The sequence below is a fragment of the Malaclemys terrapin genome, chromosome 17 (assembly GCF_027887155.1).
Source record: "Malaclemys terrapin pileata isolate rMalTer1 chromosome 17, rMalTer1.hap1, whole genome shotgun sequence".
Taxonomy (NCBI): domain Eukaryota; kingdom Metazoa; phylum Chordata; order Testudines; family Emydidae; genus Malaclemys; species Malaclemys terrapin.
This window is the reverse complement of record NC_071521.1, coordinates 7149437-7169935: the sequence shown is the minus strand read 5'-3', so window position 1 is coordinate 7169935 and position 20499 is coordinate 7149437. Positions and strand designations below refer to the sequence as shown.

Here is a 20499-nt window from a genome sequence, read left to right as displayed (position 1 = left end):
GGGGAGCGCAGCCATGTGTCCGGCTCGGCTCGCACAGAGCCCAACACCCTGTTCTGAGCAGCAGGGTAAGGGGGCCAGGGAGGTTCTGGGGGGGGGGGGGGGCAGTCAAGAAACGGGGGGGGGGGCTTTTTGTGGGGAGTGGAGAAAGTTTTGGGCAGTCTGGGTACAGGTAGGGGGTAGGGTCCTGGGGGGCAGTTGGGGGGGTCTTAGGAGGGGGCAGTTAGGGGGCAAGGAACAGGGAGTCTTAGGTAGGGGGTGGGGTTCTGGAGGGCAGTTAGGAGCAGGGGTCCCAGGAGGGGGCAGTCAGGGGACAAGGACCGGGGGGTGGGGAGCTGGGAGTTCTGGGGGGGGGGCTGTCAGGGGGCAGGAGTGGGGAGAGGGATCGGAGCAGTCAGGGGACAGGGAGCAGAGGGGTTTAGATGGGTTGGGAGTTCTCGGGGGGGCTGTCAGGGGGCAGGAGTGCGGAGAGGGATTGGAGCAGTCAGGGGACAGGGAGCAGAGGGGTTTAGATGGGTTGGGAGTTCTGGGGGGGGGGCTGTCAGGGGGTGGGGAGTGGTTGGATGGGGCGTGGGAGTCCCAGGGGTCTGTCTGGGGGTGGGGGTGTGGATAAGGGTTGGGGCAGTCAGGGGACAAGAGGCAGGGAGGCTTAGATAGGGAGTGGAGTCCTGGGGGGCAGTTAGGGGCAGGGGTCCCAGGAGGGGGCAGTCAGGGGACAAGGAACGGGGGGAGGGTTGGGGGTTCTGGGGGGGCGGGAAGTGGGAGGGGCAGGGGCGGGGCTAGGGCGGGGCTCCTCCCGTCCTCTTTTTTGCTTGCTGAAATATGGTAACCCTATTTAAACCGTTCATTTCAAGAGGAAAGTGTGATTAGTAATCGCTGTTACCTATATGGTCCTATGTATGTGCACACCTTGAATATGGAAATGGTGCACAGGTCTTACTCAAGCTCACCAGGCTAGCTTCCCGTTTGCTTTCAGTCCATCAGCCTCATTGCAGCTGTCTCCTCATATGCATGCACAATGAGATATTCCAAGGGTAAAATCACTTCCTGGACAGGAATGGGTCTCTAACCCAGCCTTACCCCACCCACTTCTCGTTCCTCCCCAAGGCTGATCTCCTCCCCATTTCCCTTCCTTTCGTCCCCTGCCTTTACAGACCCCTTTCCAGTGTTGCCAGCTCTTGAGATAGTTGGTGTTTCTCTTAAAGCTCCATCTCCTGGAGTCATGGGATTCATTGAGAGACTTGCCATTGTAGGTTTTTTTTTTTTTTTAAAGGAAACCTGTGTGTCTAGCCTGCATGGCTGGGAAATGGGAGCTGTATAGGGTCAGACATCAGGAGGAGCAATAAAAAAAACACGCTATTTTGAATGTATTCAGCTGTTGAACAGAGCTAGGCTCATGCCTTTTGAACGCTAGCAGTTAGCCATATTGGCCCCCCGTTTCTTTTTGCCTTGCCCCCCCCCCTCCGCCCCCTTCCCCATGCTGATTCTCCTCCTCCCTTCTCTGCTTCCTCCCCCCATCCCTCTCCTCCCCAGGCTGACCCCTCCCTGGGCCCCTGAGGCCGACTCGCTGCACTTCACGCTCCTGTCCAGCAGGGGGAGTGTGTCTGCGACCACGAGGCAGCTGCGGGCCGCGGAGGACACGGTGTTTTGTCCCTCTAGGGCTCCCGTCGGGCAGCTCTATATAAGCGGGAGGCGCGGGCCCAGGGGCCCCTTTTTCTCGTCTGGCTGCAGAGCGGCGGTAAGTGAGGGGCGGCCCGGCTCCGCCCTCGCCACCTCGGACCCGCCCTCCTGGAGCCGCTCAACGGTCACCCGCGGGGCTGGGCCCGGCTGCCCCCCCCCGTGTATCTTTGGGGGGGGGTCTTCCCGGGGTTCCAAGATCCCCTCCCCCCAGCCTGCAGGATAGACACGCTCCCCCCCCCCGAGCCCCGCCCCCTCCTGCCCCCGCTTGGGGGGGGGGAGGGGCCCTACCAAATTCACAGCCATGAAAAACGCGTCACAGCCCATGAAATCTGGTCTCCCTGTGGGACATGTGTGTGTGGTTTTTGCTCTGTATTATACAGGTTTCATGGGGGAGACCAGCGTCTCTCAGATTGGGGGGGTCCTGCCCCAAAAGGGGGTTGGGTGTGGTCACATGGTTATTTGCCCCCCTTCCATCTGTGCCGACTTCAGAGCCGGGTGCCCGGAGAGCGGCAGCTGCTGCCTTCGGAGCAGGGCGGCCAGAAAGTGGTGGCGGCTGGCTGAGGGCCAGCTCTGCGGGCAGCAGCGCAGAAATAAGGGTGGCAATACCTTACTGTACCATCTTCTGCGCTGCTGCTGGTGGCATGGCGATTCTGCATTCAGCGCTGGGCTCCCAGCCTGCAGTTGCTGCTCTCCCGCTGCCCAGCTCTGAAGTCAGCGTCGCTGCCAGCAGTAGTGCAGAAGTAAGGGTAACAGCACCGCCGCACGCACATACCCTTACAATAACCTTGCAACACCTTCTTCCACACACAGCGCCTTTTTGGGTCAGGATCCCTACAATTATAACACTGACATTTCAGATTTAAATAGCTGAAACGATGAAATTTATGACTTTTAAAATCTTACGACCATGAAATTGACCAAAATGGACCGTTAATTTGGTAGGGCGCTACTTATGGCTTTGATTTTCAGAGGTGCTGACCACTGCCCAACTTCTACTGACTTCATGGGAGTTGGCAGTGCTCAGCTTTTCTCAAAATCAGACCCTGCTTTTCCTGCAGATAAAATGTTTAAAGTAATCTGGCCATGCATCTTGAATTGTTAAAGAGGGGAAATTGTTGTTTTCAAAACTCTCTAAAGCTCTTTTCCTTGGAAATATGGATTTGATTACGCCCTCTCTTCCTTGTGTAATATGTCATGCATCCAGACACAAGTGAGCTGCCAATCCTTCTGTGCTTTTATTCCCAAGGTTTTAAAGGAAGGTTGGGACGAGGGGTGAAAGTGAATATTTTAGAAATTAAAGTGGGGAGAAGATTTTTGGAGACTACGGTAAATTGAGATGGGCTTTCAGGCAAGGGAATTCTTGGGTGAGGAAAGAATAAAATTTAGGGGCTTGTGTGTGAGGCAGCTGTTTGATACTCAGTGCCTTTTTTTCTGATTTTCTTTTTCCTGTTTAGCGAAAATATATAAAGAGATTGTGGCATGAAAGGAGGCTTGATCCTGAAAATGAGACACAGGGTGAGTGAATTTAGGCCTAGTACAAAGTTATCTAAAGTATGGTGGTCTATGAAACACATTGTGATGGCTAGCAGAGAGCTTGTGTTAGCTGCTACTCATTATTTGCAGCTGCTAAATTACATGGAAAATACATGAAATGTTTTCCTAATGTTACTTTTCCTGTAGGTCCCAGAGATATGCTGCATGATTACAAATGGGAAGGGGCCTGTCCATGAGACCATCTCTATATTAAAACATGACTCGTACAATGGAAGACATTGAGCACCCTCACTTAGCAATTATATAAAGAGTTGTGCATCTACTTGAGAATCAGTGACATTATTCCACTCTAAGCACATATGGGTTTGATGTAGAAATTATTGTATGATGTTCTTTGGCAGTGTTATGCAGGAAGTTAGATTAGGCGATCTAATAGTCCCTTCTGGCCTTAAAAATGTATGTATCCTAAAATCTCACACTGTAACTAGATTTGGGGGAAATTCCCTTGAGAGAGAGCAGTATGAGGTGTTACATATGCACACAACAGTGCATGAACAAATGGGGGTGTAAAGAGGTTGTTATAAAGCTTTATTGATGTCCTGAAATGTTTCCGTTTTATTGACTGCATCAGAATCTTCCCCAATGTAATGAAATCTTTGCGATTTGCCATTTATGTATGCATCTTTTGACATTAGATAGGTCCCTGCCCCGGGATGTACAATGTGGCTACCGTGTGTCATCTTTGTTCATTGGGTGGCAGAGAGCGAGGGGCGATGTCTGCACTCTGTGCTCTGAAACCCATGAGCACTCAGAATGATTAATAGCCTGACATCTATTATAAAATAGTCTTGCTTTATTGGCGGCACATGAGAAACTGGATAAATATGCCCTAGAAGTCTCAGACTTCTCCCATTTTGAACTTCATTGATCAAAGAATACCTTGTACTACAGTGGGAAAGCACTACTAGAAAGTTTGTGGAGCATTGTCTGGGTTTATCTTTTGAAATTATACGATCCACTCAGTAAATATTCCTTTACCCATTTCACAGTTGGGAAACTGAGTAATGGAGAGAATATGATTTACCTATGGTCATATAACAAATTGGTGGCACTACTGAGAATAGATCCCAGAAGTCCTGACTCCTAGTCTACAGCTCTAGCCACTTGATTAATTTCTCCATAATCTCCTTCTAATCCAATTCTGCGGTCAGGTCCATCAAGGGAGACCTTGTAAAAAATCACTCTGCTCTTGCTGTGGGACTGGTGGAAAGTAAAATTAATTGCAAAGAAGATGTACATGTTTTATCCTCATAAGGTAAAAAAATGGTTATATTCAGTTTGGGTGTAGTGCTTAGTCTTCCAAACTGCTCTCAGCCACACACTGATACCCAAATAGTGGGCATCTGAAGTGTGTGTCTAAATGGGTATAATAACTGCTCTAGTTATTTTCTGTTTTTCTTTTTGCTCTTTTTATAGGGGGGCAAATGTGAATACTGCAAACGCAGGAGGTTTTTTCCTAGAGCTGAGGTGAGTGTCATTTCATGCAGGTTCACTACATGCCCCTAAAGGCGTTGCAGATATGGTTGCTGTGCCATGTTTGTGTCATCAGGTGGCAGAGAGGAAGAGGCTGTGTCTACGCTCAGTGCTCTGAAATCATGAGCACTCAGAATGATTAGCAGCCTGACATTTTGTTTGTTTTCTTTACATTGTTTAATAGAAATGTAGTAGTCAGCGAAAGGTGCTGGATTCTGAGTTGTGGAGATAGAAGTTTTCTTTCAAGTGCAGGTATTGCAGGAGCAGGGACAGTTTCTTTGCGCTGTCCCAATGTGTTCACCTCTGGGCAAGAAGGTAATTGGTCTCTCTACCCATTCCATTGGGGCAAATTGTGGTGATGTCTTTTGCAATGTGACACTTGTCCTACATTGGACTGACACCAACTAACCTATTGTGCATTACCAGCAGATAGCTGTTTAGCGGCTAACCATTTTTAGTTCCAGTACTACCAGTTGGAGCTGAATTTGAATCCGAGCCTAGAATTGATGAGTATTGTATTCCACCAGTACCAGTCCCCTTCAATCATTTGGTATCCCCTGATGATGTTGGTTCTAAAGTAGCGTAAAGAGGATGAACAAGGTCTTTTGTGAAAATTCACTGTTTTGATCAGCAAGAGTGGGGACCTCTAACCTTGTTCATGTACCGTTGTGACCTGGTGTTTCCGTGAACTGCAATTTATTCAGTATTTGGCGATCTTTAAAATTATAGGTGGAACTGCCTGATATTTCACTCTGCAGACTGGGATCTTTTAACGGAAATAAATGCCCATCTAGCACATTATTTTCCCCCCTCCATTTGTTCAAGAACATTGTTTGCAGAGGTGAGCCTGAATCCAAACTCTGCTTCTCTGAAATATCCTAGATCCAAACATCCAATCCTTTCCATCTCTCTTGAATTCTAATTCCTTTCCATGTCAAGTTTTAGAATGATTATAATTGCTGTACAATGTGTTTTGTCTTTTTGGGCAGAAGAATCAAAAGATCCCATGGTCCAAGAAGTCTGCATCCTAGATGTGAGGTGAGCATGGAGACAGTGTATATTCCAAGTAGTACTTCCATATACCAGAGACCATCAGCTAAACTCTTGTCCAGACCAGGAATTAGAATGTGTTTGCTAACCATGCTGACAGCCTGGAGTGTAGACAAGACTGCCTTTAACACGTGTTAAACTGATGTGTTAAACACACAGCCTTGTCTACACTAGCCTGTTAGTATGTGTTGTCTAGACCAGAATTTGGAAGTAGTTAGCTAAGTCCTTGATGTACAGCTCTGCAATCAAATGTAGATATAAGCTGCAACATGGCAGGTATTTGCATTGCTTTAGATTGCTGAGAGATGGTGGGCGGGAGATGAGAGCTGTCTCAGAGGAGCTGCTTATGAAATTCAGCAGCGGTTTTGAGTTTTCTAAAGCCCCCTGTGTTTTGCACAACAGTAAGTGGATAGAGGGGCAATTATGTGTCGATTTCAGTCTCATGGCTGAGATTTCTTTTTTGTTGCTGCTTTGTTTTTATTGTGAAAGAATCGCTACTTCTCTTCAGCATCCTGTGTGTTAATAGTCCCATGCCCCTGGAGGCATTACACATGTGGCTGTCATGCCATGTGTGTGTCATTAGGTGGCAGAGAGGAAGAGGCTGCGTCTACGCTCAGTGCTCTGAAACCTGTGAGCACTCAGAATGATTAGCAGCCTGACATTGTTTCCAAGTATACCTGCTTTCTCCAGAGGATTGGTGAAAGATGGCGCAAATGTCCTTTGAAAGGCAGTTAAAAGCACACTAATTTTAGCTGCATCAGGAAAAGGCCCTACATCCTTGTATGCAAGGACAAGTAGAAGTGACTGTTCTATTCTAAGGAACTCCTCAGTCCAATGCTTGCCTTTCAAATGGTCTTCTGTGGCCTTGGGGAGATTGCCGCTTGATGTCAGTTCTGCTATCTCTAAATTGGAGATAACATTTTAATACCCCTCATGAAGTTTTTTGAGGGTTATACTTTTAATGCACTTTGAAGACAAAAAGCATCATGTAAATGCTAAGAATCTGGAATGAGAGAGTGACTTTCCAGTGTATCTAATGCCACATGAAGAGTTCTCCCAGTATACCTATAGCAGTCTAATTATACAGCTGTAGTTTTGCTGCTTAATTTCCCATGTAGACAAGCCGTAAGTAATGCTTCTATTTAAAATGTTAATCCATTAGCTTCAGTTCTGTGTTTGTGAGACTAGGCACACTTCTTAATGAAAGAGCAAAGAGATGAGTTCTGGTTATTTATGAATTGAAGTAGAAATATTTGTGGCTGTTTTGTTGGCATGCAGCATGGTTGAATGTATAAGGTTACACAGTATCCAACAACGGAGGTAAGCAAAGGATGTCTGAATTGTAGGAACATTACTGAGTTCATGCAGTGCCTGCATGGAAATAAAAAAACAATTCAATGGGTTTTACATTTGAATGCATAATTTTAAAATAGGGAGAACTGAGAAGTATTTTAAAATGCTTTGCAAATATTTGATATTCTGTCTCCTATTCACAGTTGCTCTTGAGGAGGACAGCACTAATTTCCTTTGAAATGGTATAACATAAATGCTGTTGAAGGTACGTATTATGGCATCCTTCGCACTGGAATCTAGTATTCCAGGCATGACATCAGTTACCACAACTGCTGGTGCCAGTGAGTTGGAGCATAAAAACTGATGTTTAAGGGACATCATGGTCAGGTTGTTTTAAAAAAAGCATATTTATAAAAGAAAATGTCCGTATCTATGTCACTAATAAACTGTAAGATGCTTGAAAATGAAAGAAGGGCTTAAAATGTAATTTACCTTCCATAATTTTTGCTGATTCTCCCTCCCCTCTTTTACTGTCCCCAATTTAGATTGGACAATGAAATTAGATTGGTAGTTTCACTTTCTGGTTCTCTGAAGCACTGTGCTTATGCATATGTTTAGGTTACTTAGGCTGATGGGGATTTTTAAATTCAACCTGTAAACTATTTTCATGGAATTAAAAACTTTGAGTACATTTCAATTTGTACCTTATATTTCTACAACAGTCATTTTGGATCTAAGCTCCCAGACCATCTACCGTTAATTTTGAGCAATTATTTTTTCCTACATTGTGTCCATCTTTGTTTTTTAAGCCTTAAAGAAAAGCCCAGTGACCATGGAAGGCAGTCCTATAATGCATTCATTATTTAATTTAGAACAATCATGGTCATACATCATTGTCCACTGGGTTTGGGCTGGAACTTTTTTCCTGGCTAATGTAGGAAACTGATAGTCTGTTAGAGCTCTCACATTTTGTTTTATACGTACATTTTAATATTTGTAAGCACTATAAAATTCATGTGCACACAAGCAGAACTACATAACTTTCATCATAATTACTGATAACAGCAACTACCTTTGAAACCAAATTGTTTCAGATGTTTGTGTGTTAACACTGCTTAGCCCTCTGGCACAGGGCAGGTCCATCACTAGTGTGTCAGCATTGTGAAGACATATTAGCCTCTTAAGTTCAGATAGATAAAGTAGATGTTTGCTACTTCACTTGGCAAGGCTACGTTTTTAAATTTTCCTTTTACCGTAGCCTGCTAATCAGTTACTGCCCCGTGGAGACATAACTACGACTGCAGTGTTGTCTTTATGCCAGAAGGAGGCAGACAGGAAGCATTGGCCACTTTGAGTCTATATCCTTAAAGAATGGATGCAGACATTTACAGTGGCTAAACAATTTATTAATTTGGGGAGGAAGAGTGAGGGGGCTGTCTGTTTTCTTTGCATCAGACTTTTCTGTAGAAATTGGGTTTGTGTTAAGGTTTTTTAAGCAACCATTTCAACAAATGAAAATCACTTACCTTTTAAAGTAATCCGCATGTTTAAGGACTGTTTGGTTTCAAATTAAATTGGTCTTAATGCATTAATATAGCAATTAACTTGTAATACAAAGTTATTAAAGCACAGCATTTCTCTCAAATGTCTCAACAACAAAATTATGCTAAATCCAGTAGACACATTTGCTAAAGAACTTTAACGCTGATTGTATGTTTCCACACGTCTGTTTGCAAAATCCTTTCAAACACTGCAAAAGCATTCATCATATGTCACAAGTTTGTAATAAAACAGACGTTAATTCAGATATGTTAAAGGAATAGATCAGCTAAAAGAATACGCTTTCAATATCCAATCCAAACTCTGTGCAGAAATTCAGTGAAGTCCTTTTATAAGAGAGGAATAAACTTAAGAGTGCATCCAAAGATGAAGTGCTTTGAGCTGATTAAAAAAAAAAAACAGAACTTTTCTCTACTGAGTTTATATGTTAATGCATCTGCAAAGAAGCTTGACCTCCAAGCTAATGAGCTGTTAGGGAGCAAAGATATAAACATGTTGTAATAATTGTGCAACACCTATGCCATCTCGGGGGTATAGTGGAGATAGCCCTCCACTGTATTGGTGTTGTAAGGTGACTGAAGAGGAATAGGCTATGGCCATTCTAAAACTCCTGAAGGCTTTGACAAATAGCCTGACAAAATTTGGCAGGGCTGAATGCTGGATAATGTCCTCATTAAGTGGGCATTAGAGGGGCCAAAGGTACCATTAACCAAGTGAATAGCTGGTGGCTGCAAAATGAGCCATTTAATTGAGAAAAGGCACTGCCCGATAGCAGTGGCTTCTTAAAAGAATGTTAATAAGGTTGAAGTGGATTTCCCAACATGTTAATAGTGCTAGTTAATAATTCTCTTCCCAAAGGCAGACAGCAATCCAAATATGGACTACACCTTTCTGGGGGACTCATCCATGGTTCTGACTTTCAGCCATTGAAAATACCAACCTTTTAAAGTAAGACATGTTTTGAAAGAAAAACCATTGTTCACATTGACTCATACATCAGAATCTAGAACCAAGTCTTTACCATTGCATATGTTGCATTTAAATCACAAATATTCAAGATGTAAATATTGGGAAAAATAAAGCGCTTTTGAGACTCCCATCTATCTAACCATTCATACCCCATGTGAGGAGAGAATGAGGGGGTGGAGTTATAGCATAGCATATTGAAAGCTGTGCCAGAAGGTCAGTAGTAAAATGGTAGCCAATTAAGAATCAAGATAATCAAAAAAAGAGTGGGGGGAAAAAAGAGATCTGCATAATTACAGTCTGAGATGTTGAGCAAAATTTAAGATAATGGCTTTTTTTGGACTAACTACACAATTAAGTAATGGTCTGACTCAATCCAAAGAATATAAAGAAATTAAGAGATTAGGCTATTGCTCACTGGCTAGATATTGCATACAATACCTTATGGAAGTCACTGTTCTAAGCCTGGACACAGCTAAATGAGTTCAAGAGAAACTAAATCCTGTGTTCCACTATGTGCTCTCTAGCTGGCAGTGAGGAAAATACCAACCTTCCTAAGGATTAAACAGGCAAGCATGGAAGCCTCAGTTGAGTTCAATGTTACTTTATCAGGTATTTATATGTAATTTCCTGCAGATGTGATTAGCATCATGAGACACTGCAAATAGGTAGTAGGTTAGGATTTCAACACGTTTTGATTTAAGCACTCCAGCAGTGTGAGGGTTGCGGTTGTAAAATCACCATAGCCATGTGGTGTCAGGCCTTTGAGGATCTGAGTTTGAGAGAATGAAAGTTCCAGTCTTGACACAAGTGTTAATATGGAACAAACAATAGTTTGTGGAACTGTCATATGATTTCACTTCAAGGTTTTTTTTGTTTTTTGTTTTTTTGTTGTTTTTTTAAATTCATGTACCCCCACCGACATCTTGAACTCATGAAAACAGGAATATGATGGAAAAGCTATAAGAGACAAACTTGGAGGATTTTAAAAAAAACTTGGAAGAGTTGAAATATTACTGATGTAATGAGAAACTTAGTAAACAGTCAAGAAGCACGTGTATTAAGAAAGGTTAAAAATGTGCATTGTTGCATATTCTAAATTAAACATAAAACATGACTTGAGACCCAGTTTAGCTTATGCTGCCTTTACTTTTTCTTCTAGGGTTGTCTTAGAATTCATACTTACTATATATGGCAATAATCTCTTCATAAATATTGCTATAATTTGGTTTCTGCATCAGGGTCGCTTATCAGCGGCCATAGGCTTTTACCTGCAGCTTGTGGCAATGGTGTTATTATCTGAGATGGGTTCTTGTATCAGGTCTTATTACTCAATATGCCCAGAAACTACTACAACTCGATAATATTAGTGAAATTAGTTGCCAAAGGAGATGAAGTAATTTGCATAATAGCCAAGTAATAAAACCTTAGTCAATAACTAAGGCGGGATCCAATCTGTTGGAGTGCAGCTGAGAATGGTAAATCCTTGATTGCAAATGGTTTTGAGGGAAAAAATCCTTCCTTTGGTGCAGCTCAGTGGCATCTTGGGTAATGCTCTGTTGCTATTGGAGACCCAGTTTGAATACCAAGAGCCAAAATCCAAGCTAGACTTCATAAGGGTGTCAAAAGAGCTGCATCTCCATACTGAGCAGCCATAGGAAGGTGTAAGTTAAAGAAAGTGAGAGTTGGAGCAGGTGCCGGACTGCTTAATTTAGCCTTTGATGTCCTTCTGTTATTGATCCTCCGTGTACATCCCTCTTGCAGCACCTCCGCATAGAAATGACACTAACATAGATTCTCAATCTCAAGCCTACTTGCTGACGTAATCATGCAGTTTAGTTTTGGCTCTGATTGATACGGGCTTGGACCTGCTGTAAGGTTAGCACACATTTTAGTTTTGAGGTGGGAGGCAGAGAAAGCCTTGCATTGCTCACCAGTAGCATCTGCTCATTGAGATTGGCTATTGATGCTTCCTTCCTCTGCAGTTGGAAGGAAGGTGGCTACAAGTTGGCTTTACAGTGGTGATTAGGGGGGGAACATGGGAACTGGCAGAGGACTCTGAGGGAGGCAGAAGACCCTCGCAGCAAGAAAGGATTGGAAAAAAGCCCTATGGCTTGCTAAACTCAAATGATTAGGTCTTTAACCTTTTTCCTGAGTGACCCATATCCTGAAGCTGATGGTTCAGTGTCGCCCAATAACCCTATGCAAAAATGGAATCTCTTGCTGTGGACAAATCACAAGGGGTACGTCTACACTTACGGGAGGGTCTGGCGGCAGGCAATCGATGTTCTGGGATCGATCCTGGAAGTGCTCGCCGTCGACGCCGGTACTCCAGCTCGGCGAGAGGAGTACGCGGCATCGACGGGGGAGCCTCCCTGCTGTGTCTGGACCCGCGGTAAGTTCGGACTAACATACTTTGAATTCAGCTACGTTATTAACGTAGCTGAATTTGCGTACCTTAGTCCGAAGTGGGGGCTTAGTGGGGACCAGGCCGAGGTCGTGAACGGCTTCTTAACCCTGTGTCCTCTTTGTTAAATGGGCCCTGAGTATTCTTTACTGGAATGAAATTCAGCTCGGTGCATGCACAGAGCCATATTCATGACTTAAATGCATTGTCAAAGGGATTCACTGGGGTTTACAGGTTGCATAGGGCCTCCTGCCAGGCCTTCAGTGCTGGGATAAATTTTACCCACCGAGAGTCCATATTGCTCTGTTTCTTAGTAATGTCCACCTACCACTGTTCTTGGGCACGGAGTGGTTAAAATGTAAGCATCTTTCGAATTCATTTAGCTGTTGTAATGACTTTCCTGGAAAACTGGGTTTCATTTATGGAGCTGTTTTTCTTTGAGAAATGAAATTCTCTGAATAGTCCTTGAGTCATAACTGACTCGGTTCAACATCCTTGGTTCGTTGGCTACAGGGACAAGATCATCTTGTTGCCAATCAGAACTGAGACGTATGTTCATTTTAAATGTGTAAAGTACTCAGATGCTGTACCACAGTGATCAGCAAGGTCTTAAATGCAGCGCCTGATCAGCTTCTATCTTTCCCCTCAGAGCCACAATCAGAGGTGTCAAACCAGACGTGCTTGAGGAGCAGTATGATGTACCTTCCTGGGCTACGGAAGTATTGCAATGTCTAGCACTATATGAGGACGGCATTTATCTAATATGCTGGGGCACTTTGTTTGCAGATGATGCCTGTAGGTTTGTGTTTTCTAACAAACCTGGCAGCAGCAAAAGAAACCATTTGGGGTCTTTGCACTTGAAGTTTGCTAGATATATCTTGAGCCTCTACCATGCACTGCCTCAAAGTCACTGCAAGCACTACAGACAGTGAATGTGAATATAATATGCGGTGATGTAAATATATTCTTTGCAACTCTAAATGTTCTCAGTAACCTGTTTAGCCAAGGTGCCAATAAAGAATAAATAGCTATTCTGATCTTCACATTGCTTCTCTGAGTGTTCCTGATAATGCTCTATGCATGTATTTTCCAGGCATTTTCAGATTAGCAAATGGATAGTGAAACCATAAAGAGACTAGTTTAAACTGACTTTCTTCCTGCCTTGGGGTGGGGGCATCATTTAAGTGTCAGTCTAAAGAGAAAAGGGCCTACCCAATTGTCTAAAGTGAATTATATTGATGTATTCACAGTACCATAAGTAATATCCATTTGAACCATTCCAATTTTTTTTATTTTTAAATTGCATTCAAAAAATTATTTAAATTCACTTCTGATTCAACTGGCAAAAGATGGAAAATCTGGCACTTAACTAGGCAGAATCCTTAAAAACTCTTCAACTGAGTGCCCTTTTAATGCAATAGCATGCATCACGTTCGGATTGCTGGCCTTGCCTTTGCAATTCTAGGCCCCTTTCTTTTCCTTTTTTCTACCCACTGTAGTTGTATAGTATTTAACAAGTCAGAGTAACTTCTATGGACATAACACAATTAATCTGAAACCCCAAACAAACAAAATACCCCCCCCCACAAAAGATGCTTAGCCTTCTGGTGTATGAATTACTGTGGTGCAAAGCTGGCCTGGCTCTGGGAAAGCAAGTTAGACTGGCTGCAAGCTAGATTTAAAGCATTTGTTGCCACTAAAACATTTTCCCCATAAATAACAGTTGAGTGGTGATGATGATCTTATAGAACTAATAGAAGGGACTGATATCTCCACTCCAAAGGGCTCATAACTTTACAGCTATGACATTAAAGATTGCTTTCAGAGGCCATATATCCCATGGGACAGAATTTTTTTTCTAGTGATTGTACTTCAGATGTGCTTAACTTCACGAAGCTACTGTCGGATCACCAGCATGCAGTCTAGCAGAATGGATAAAATCGTGCAGGGAATGGAGAACCAACAATAGTTTACATAAACTAAACACCCCGCTCAATCCATGTGTTCAGAGCATCTTGAATGCTAAAGGATTATTATAAGTAAATACAAATGGAAACAAAGGGTCAGTCCTTCAATAGCAAGTAGTGTTCAGACAGCCAAATGAGATTTGTTTTTGTTGCTTACTGAAAAATTGTCTGAAATTCCTTTATTTTTATTTTGGTGCAGAGGAAGAGCAGTGGATTAATGGGGGATTAGCCTTTTACCTTTCCAGTCAAATCCTGTCAATTTTAAAAGTGCCGATTAAACCAAGGGGTGGATTTGGACCTGAACTGGTGTCTGAGCACTGTTTTTTCTCTTGATATGGGGAATACAGTATACCATGTAGCATATATGCCACTGTGTTAATTTGGTTTGTGTCTGCCTGGGGTCTTTCTGTATTTGTATAGGTCTGTTTTATCCTTATGTTATAGCCATCAGTGTTTTCCTTTAACTGTAATCATTTTCATACATTATTAAACAATGTAAATGGGTAATGGTGCGGTCCACCAGGTAATGCGCCTTCTCGCAAGTGTAGCAACTGATTACACGAAACCTAGAATTTGCCAGAACCTACCTACTATGTGGTCAGGCAGTTCAGGAAGGTGTGTAACAACCAGAATCAAAGTGTGGGTGGGTGGGTGAGCTTGTCTATCGGCTTCCTACACTGTCTGAATTTTACAGTATCAAATTCCGACATTAAAATAAATTGTGCAGACTCCAGGCTGGGATAATCTACCCTTTTAAGAATCACCAGGACGTTGGTATTTAAAAGGCTGGTTGCCATTGATGTACCAGTGCTACTCCCACAAAAGCTATTTATTTACATCAGAGGTGTTCATCAAAATAAGATATGACAATTACAGCATGATGATTCATTCTCTGATTGTTCCTTGATTAGCAGGAAAGAGGTGCAGCGCGACTCTGGTTCCTCTTATCTTCTTCCCCCAAAACTATTCAGCCAGGCTCTTGGTATTTCTACTTTGCATCATGTTCTTTACAGACCTAAAGCACGCTGTTGATGATTTTGCTGAGTGGCATGGGTCATTGATGCTTTACTGGGGGGGAGGGGGGAATTCATGAAGGAAAAAGGGCTGCAGCCATGTGAACTACCTGTTTCTGGTGCATTTCCTCTGGCGGAACGAAGAGGCATGACCTTCTATCCTTAACTGGATACCAACACTATAGCCCACTACCACGGCTGCCCTGTTAGGAATATTTGGTATTTGAAATCTTCTTCCAAAGCAAGGTCTTGAGATTATTCAACACAAGTGAGTGATGCACTTCCATCTGGCTAGCCAGGCCACTAAGGGTCATACAAGTTCGTAGCTGCTTCTGTAGCTCTTCTTTCAAGTCAGACGGAGCTCCGTACAGCAAGTAATCCTGCAGTAGCCCACAGACTTTTGCTAGGTTGGGCTGGACCATGTCACCCTTGCACTGCTTCATGAGTTTGTCACAAGTTGCCATGCAGTCCTTCCCATAGGTGCAGTCCACGTTCTGCTCACAGTGACGTCCCTTGAGGAAACCTCTGATTGTCATCTCTGTTGCCACCTTCCTCAGATTGACCATTTTGAAGTCATACTTGTCGTTGTAGCCCACGTTCTTAAAGCTAGTTTCACAGATGTAGAAGTTCCCGTACGTCCCATGGAATATCTCCTCCACAAACTCCAGAAGGCCGATGGCAATTTTTGCTCTCCTGGGCCAGGCTGGAGCAAACCACTGGTGAATAATCCGATGGATGGCTGAAGGCAGCAATGGCTGGAAGAAGTGAGGGACATTAGTACCGTAGAGGGAGTTGTGAGGGATCTTCTCTGTGACATACAGGTCCCCGCAGTGCCCCAGCAATTTGGAGGTGTGCTCTTTCTCATGCAAGGAGAGCATGAGCAGGAATTCGTTTAGATGAAGTAGAGCCCAGATGGATTTGGCCTCTGCCAGAGATACTTTTCCATCTCTGTTCACATCTGCCATGGTGATGATTTGGTTCACCAAGGCTGCAAGTGATGTCTGATCTCCTAGGTTAGCCTGCAAATCAATAAGAAATCACATCAGCTCTTTAAATTTTACCCATTGTGTACATTAATTCAGCGCAAAGTAGTAGGGTGCTGCTTTCTGAGTGAGGTGAAAGTGCTAGAACAACCCTGAGACGCGCACTCTCCTGTAGCCAGCTGGTTACAGCCCTTCAGATTCTCCTAGTGCTTTTTCTGCTGAGAGCTGCTCTAATGTGGGAAAAGCCCTCAAGGAGATAGGCAGAGTGCAGCATGCTCTGGACACACCTTTGTGCCTGCCCATTACCCTTGGAGTTGCAGCCAATTTGGGATCAGAGCAACCAACCCCTTCTTCACAGGAAATCTATTGCAATTGAATCTATATTCTAATTACACAAGAGTAAATACATCTAAAGTCAAAATAAGAGGATGTCCTCTTAACACCCTGATTTAGGTTCAAACATTATCGCAAGATTGCACAGGAATAGTAGAGACTCACATTAAAACAGAACATCATTTATTTCCCCATGGCTTTGAAAGTCTGTGCTTGCAAGCTCCTACTTTTGCATTTTAACCTACTTGCTATCAGGAGGTGCAGCTAGACTAAATATTTGCAAATATGCAGTTGTAGCGGGAGAGAGATACTAGCATGTTGGGATGAAAGCAGGGGCAAGTGTTCCTAACATGTTTCTGAACATATTGGGACTCTCTTCTGCAGAAAGTACGGCAGCAGTCTGTGGTGTTCTAATTAATCCGTGCAGTCTCCCTTTAAGAAAATTCCTTTTTTATACCTCTTTAAAGATGATAGCTTAGAAAAGGAGTTAAAAGGAAGCCAGTGCTTGTCAGCTTCAAGAGGCCAGAAAACGTCATTTCAGGCATGTGTCACATAAGATCACTAATTTCTCTTCCCATAATGCAGGTTTTATCCCCGTCTCACTTGGAGGGAATTACCAACTGAGAAGTGATTTGAGTATTCCTAACAGGATGACTTAAAGTGTAATCAAATAACATGGCCTTTAGGGCTCTAGATATGGTTTTATTGTTTCATCCACACCAGCGTGAAAAGTAGCAAGTGCTTAGCAGCGCACAGCAGTGCTACCCAGCAGTTCTAGGCTCGGATGCAATGAATACCTCAGTCAAGTAGACACCACCTTGCTATCTCCCCCAAATAGAATGGGATCTGAATTGGAATCTGGCTGGGTTACTGGGATTATAAACTCCTCCCTAGCAAAAGGGCACTGGGCTGCTTTAAAAGTCATGAGTAGAGGTGGTCAGAAAAAAGTAAAAGTTGCAAGAAGTAAAAGTTTTTATTTTTTTGGGGGGGGGGGGGGTTATATAATTTTTTTAATCAGTGTGGGTGTGGGGTGCGTTTTAATTCAGCATTTTAAGACAATCATTTTTGAAAATGGGAAAAATGAACACTTTCAATGAAACTGTTCAAGAAAGCTAAATTCAAATTCCAACAGTGTATTTTAAAGACAAAGACTTATAAGTGCTTAGAACCTCTATATAAATTCAAAATAGAATGATGCCACAGTAGCATTGCATTAAAACCAGTAATAGAGTCCTCTTAACTTCTATATAAACACGCATGGGACATTGCCCAGGGCTCTGTATTGGCAATGCTGAGAGAAGAGCCAAAAAGGGCCTTTGACCCAGACCCTTAAATATATTTAGGCTCCTAATTTCCGTTGAAATCAATGGGAGGGAGCAGCCTGAGTCCCTTTCTGACTGATTGTAAGGGTTGGTCTTGCAACTAGAATTCCAAAATGAGACTGAAATGTACCCTCGCACCTAACACAGTGGTTTTGTTCGATATATATCCTTATCTAGTGGTTCCTACGGTATCTGCTCTGGGGATTATCTTGAATATGACATATCACACGAAGCCTCACTCTACAACAAACAGGGGGGATCAGAGTCCTTCAGACAGGACTGGATCTTTTCAAGGATTACAGAGGATAGAAGAATGCATTTAGCTTAGGCTTCTCCCCACTGGCAAGCACTATTGCTGGTCCCAAGGCCTTCCAAACAGAGGGGATAATACCCTGTCCGGAAAAATGCAATGTGAGAGCTTGAGAGCCTCAGCGACACTGACTTTTAGGAAGTTCAGGAGCATCTCTCTGAATTCGTCCATGGATGTCCCTCTTGTAGGCTTGTCAAAGAGAACCAGGTCCCTTCTGGGCACTGAATCGGGCTTGCTGTCGGCCTTTAAAGCATCTTCAATACCACATTTAATGATCACTTCTTTCTCCATCCAGCGCCCCCTGTACACCTGGACCAAAGCAGAGGTAAGTGACCATGGGAAGATTGGCTGAAAGCAAATGCAAATAATTATTTGGTGGGTTCTTGCAGGGTTCCCAGGAGAGCCCAGTGGATGATATCAGTGAGATTCCTTCCACCAATTCCAGTTAGTTTCGTATTGGTAACAGTAAGAAGGTGGGTTTGCAGCCATGCAGCCCTCCATCTGCATCACAGACACCACATGGGCAGTGGCGGTGTAAGCTTCGCCTACGCTGCTGTGCCAACATCGCTCAGGCAAGGAAGAGAAGGGTTCTGGGTGGCCCACTCGGTCCTTGGCCTTTCCACTGATGCAGCCAGTGCGGAGGCACATGGGGGGTAACCACAGTGGAGGTGGTCTGAGGAGCGTGTTCACCCACCTATGAAGGGAGCGGTTGAAAAGCAGCCCCACAGAACTGCCATGGTAGCCCAGCATTGCACCAAGTCTCCATTTTATTTAAGGGGGATCTTGGATGCCAACTCCAGTGAGTTCAGGTAAGCACTCTTCTCACGGCTTCTGTACAGCGATTATTTCTTGTCAATGCCACCCTCACCAGAGGCCAGGAAAAGCTGGTTGACCTGCCTCCTCTCCAAGGGCCTGATCCAAAGTCCATAGAAAGGCTCCCAGGAACTTCCATGGACTTTGGATCAGGGCCTAAATGTTTCCCCCCCCCCCCCCCCCCTGCTGTGACTGTAGGAGACGGGCCAGGGGATGGGTGAGGTTGCTTAGCAGCACAGGCTGGCCTGCAACTCCAGGAGAAGGAAGCAACATCCACTGAGGTCTCCAAGAAGCTCAGCCCAGACCTCCCAAGCAAAAGACAGTTGTGACAAGAATGGTGCAAACCAGGCTCTGAGGAGTAGGGGTGTGCATGGCACATGGCTATCTTAAAGGGGCACCAGTAGCCTACTCCCCCTGTGGGAAGAGACTCATTTACCCACCAAGCTAAGTTCCCAGAGCTCAGACAGCTCTACCTACCTGCTGAGTGGGGGATGAGGAAAGACACTGCTGGAACACCAGGGTGTGCTCCTCACACAGGTCTTTGCACGTTGAACCAGAAATGATCCCCTTCTTGTACTGATCGCACTGGGGAGAGGGAGAGAGAGGTTAGCCAACTCATTTGCAGGATCAGAGGCAGAGCAGGACTGCCAAGGGCAACGAACAAAAGGCGGGTCAGACAGATTTAACCTTAATGCAGAATGCAAACAGCCAATTCGAAGGAACTAACGGCCACTCTCTACTCGCTGTCCTGCTCCATGTAAACCTGTCGGCCGAGTCATGCAGGATGAAACTGGCAGCTGTCCAGCCTACCCACCACCATTTTCACAGGGTGTTAACTTCAGTGCTTGCTACTAAGGCTTTTAAATACTGAGCTAGAACAGCTTGAGTTACTAAAAAAAACAAACCCAAAAATTAATTATAAGAGGCAGCTGGGTTCAGTTCAGTTTCCGACTGAGTTCTGTGACCCATGTGCAAATAAACACAGAAGAGCCTGTAGTAGCTAAATGCTTTAACTATACGTTACGAACTGCTGCCAATCTTCTCTCCAGGTTAGCCTCTGAGATTGATGTCAAGTTCAGCCACTCTTGACTAAGAGATCTATGCTTCCCGCCGCGGGAGTTAAACACAGTCAGTCCAGGGCCATTGGACTCGAAATGAATCCGCATGCTTAGAAAACCAGCTGAAGGATCAGCACAGTTTACTTCTTTCCACAGTCTAGCACCTCATTAGTTACGTTTTGAGATTTGCATCTTCCTCTGAGTACAGCGAGATGCTCGTCAGGCATCTGGAATCCTATTTGCTCTCATAAAGAGTGCATGGAACTTGAACGTTGTGTCCTCGTTATAGCTGCAGTCTTTTAGCTATCACAAGCCCGTTCCTGGGGTAACCCCACTAAAGGGGGGAGCCAGCGCCCAAGAGCTCAAAGGGGGCAGCAGTGCCAAGTGCAAGGAGCACAGCACCACACACACGTTCATATTTTGAAAGCTGCAGCGTCTCCTGGGAGTGGAGAGGCGTTTTGGTGTCTCCGAGGCTGGAACTTGTCCTTGGAAGAGTATCATGGCCTTTGGGGGGAGGGGAGGTGTTTCCAATTCTCCCGTCCCTCCCCCACCCCCCATTGGTAAAAAAAATCTACTAATTTTTTTTTTTTTAAATCATGGATTCAGGTGTAACTAGCTAACGGATATTGTACTTTGTACATAAAACTAAATTGATGTTAATTAACTGCTATTTACTATAACCCCACAGTAAATGATTCAGAACTTAGACTAGCTAATAGT

The 20499-nt window shown here is 44.1% G+C and overlaps 1 protein-coding gene, 1 long non-coding RNA gene and 4 other non-coding genes across 7 annotated transcripts in view; 5 read left to right on the top strand and 1 right to left on the bottom strand.

Annotated features, from left to right (window-relative positions):
* The first annotated feature begins 1681 nt into the window (after nt 1-1681).
* Nucleotides 1682-14454, top strand: LOC128825134 (uncharacterized). Of its 2 annotated transcripts, XR_008442613.1 has the most exons (7): nt 1682-1735; nt 3132-3192; nt 4648-4698; nt 5694-5742; nt 7251-7312; nt 9466-9555; nt 12630-14454. It is a non-coding gene; the product is annotated as an uncharacterized LOC128825134 (long non-coding RNA). The 2 variants fall into 2 exon arrangements; XR_008442612.1 differs by lacking the exon at nt 9466-9555 and having other exon boundaries at nt 1694-1735.
* On the top strand, nt 3874-4004 carry LOC128825459 (small nucleolar RNA SNORA17). Its single transcript, XR_008442677.1, has one exon. It is a non-coding gene; the product is annotated as a small nucleolar RNA SNORA17 (small nucleolar RNA).
* Nucleotides 4727-4859, top strand: LOC128825458 (small nucleolar RNA SNORA17). The gene has a single exon (XR_008442676.1). It is a non-coding gene; the product is annotated as a small nucleolar RNA SNORA17 (small nucleolar RNA).
* Nucleotides 6284-6417, top strand: LOC128825457 (small nucleolar RNA SNORA17). The gene has a single exon (XR_008442675.1). It is a non-coding gene; the product is annotated as a small nucleolar RNA SNORA17 (small nucleolar RNA).
* On the top strand, nt 8320-8450 carry LOC128825461 (small nucleolar RNA SNORA17). The gene has a single exon (XR_008442678.1). It is a non-coding gene; the product is annotated as a small nucleolar RNA SNORA17 (small nucleolar RNA).
* A 304-nt stretch (nt 14455-14758) lies between the features above and the next one.
* Nucleotides 14759-20499, bottom strand: part of DIPK1B (divergent protein kinase domain 1B) — a 42865-nt gene continuing 37124 nt past the window's right edge. Inside the window, exons 3-5 of the mRNA XM_054007270.1 lie at nt 19199-19306; nt 18041-18217; nt 14759-15979 (exon numbers count right to left, since the gene is read on the bottom strand). Coding sequence (XP_053863245.1) covers nt 15167-15979; nt 18041-18217; nt 19199-19306 — 1098 coding nt within the window. The 3' untranslated portion in view covers nt 14759-15166. The remainder of the gene's footprint in view (nt 15980-18040; nt 18218-19198; nt 19307-20499) is intronic.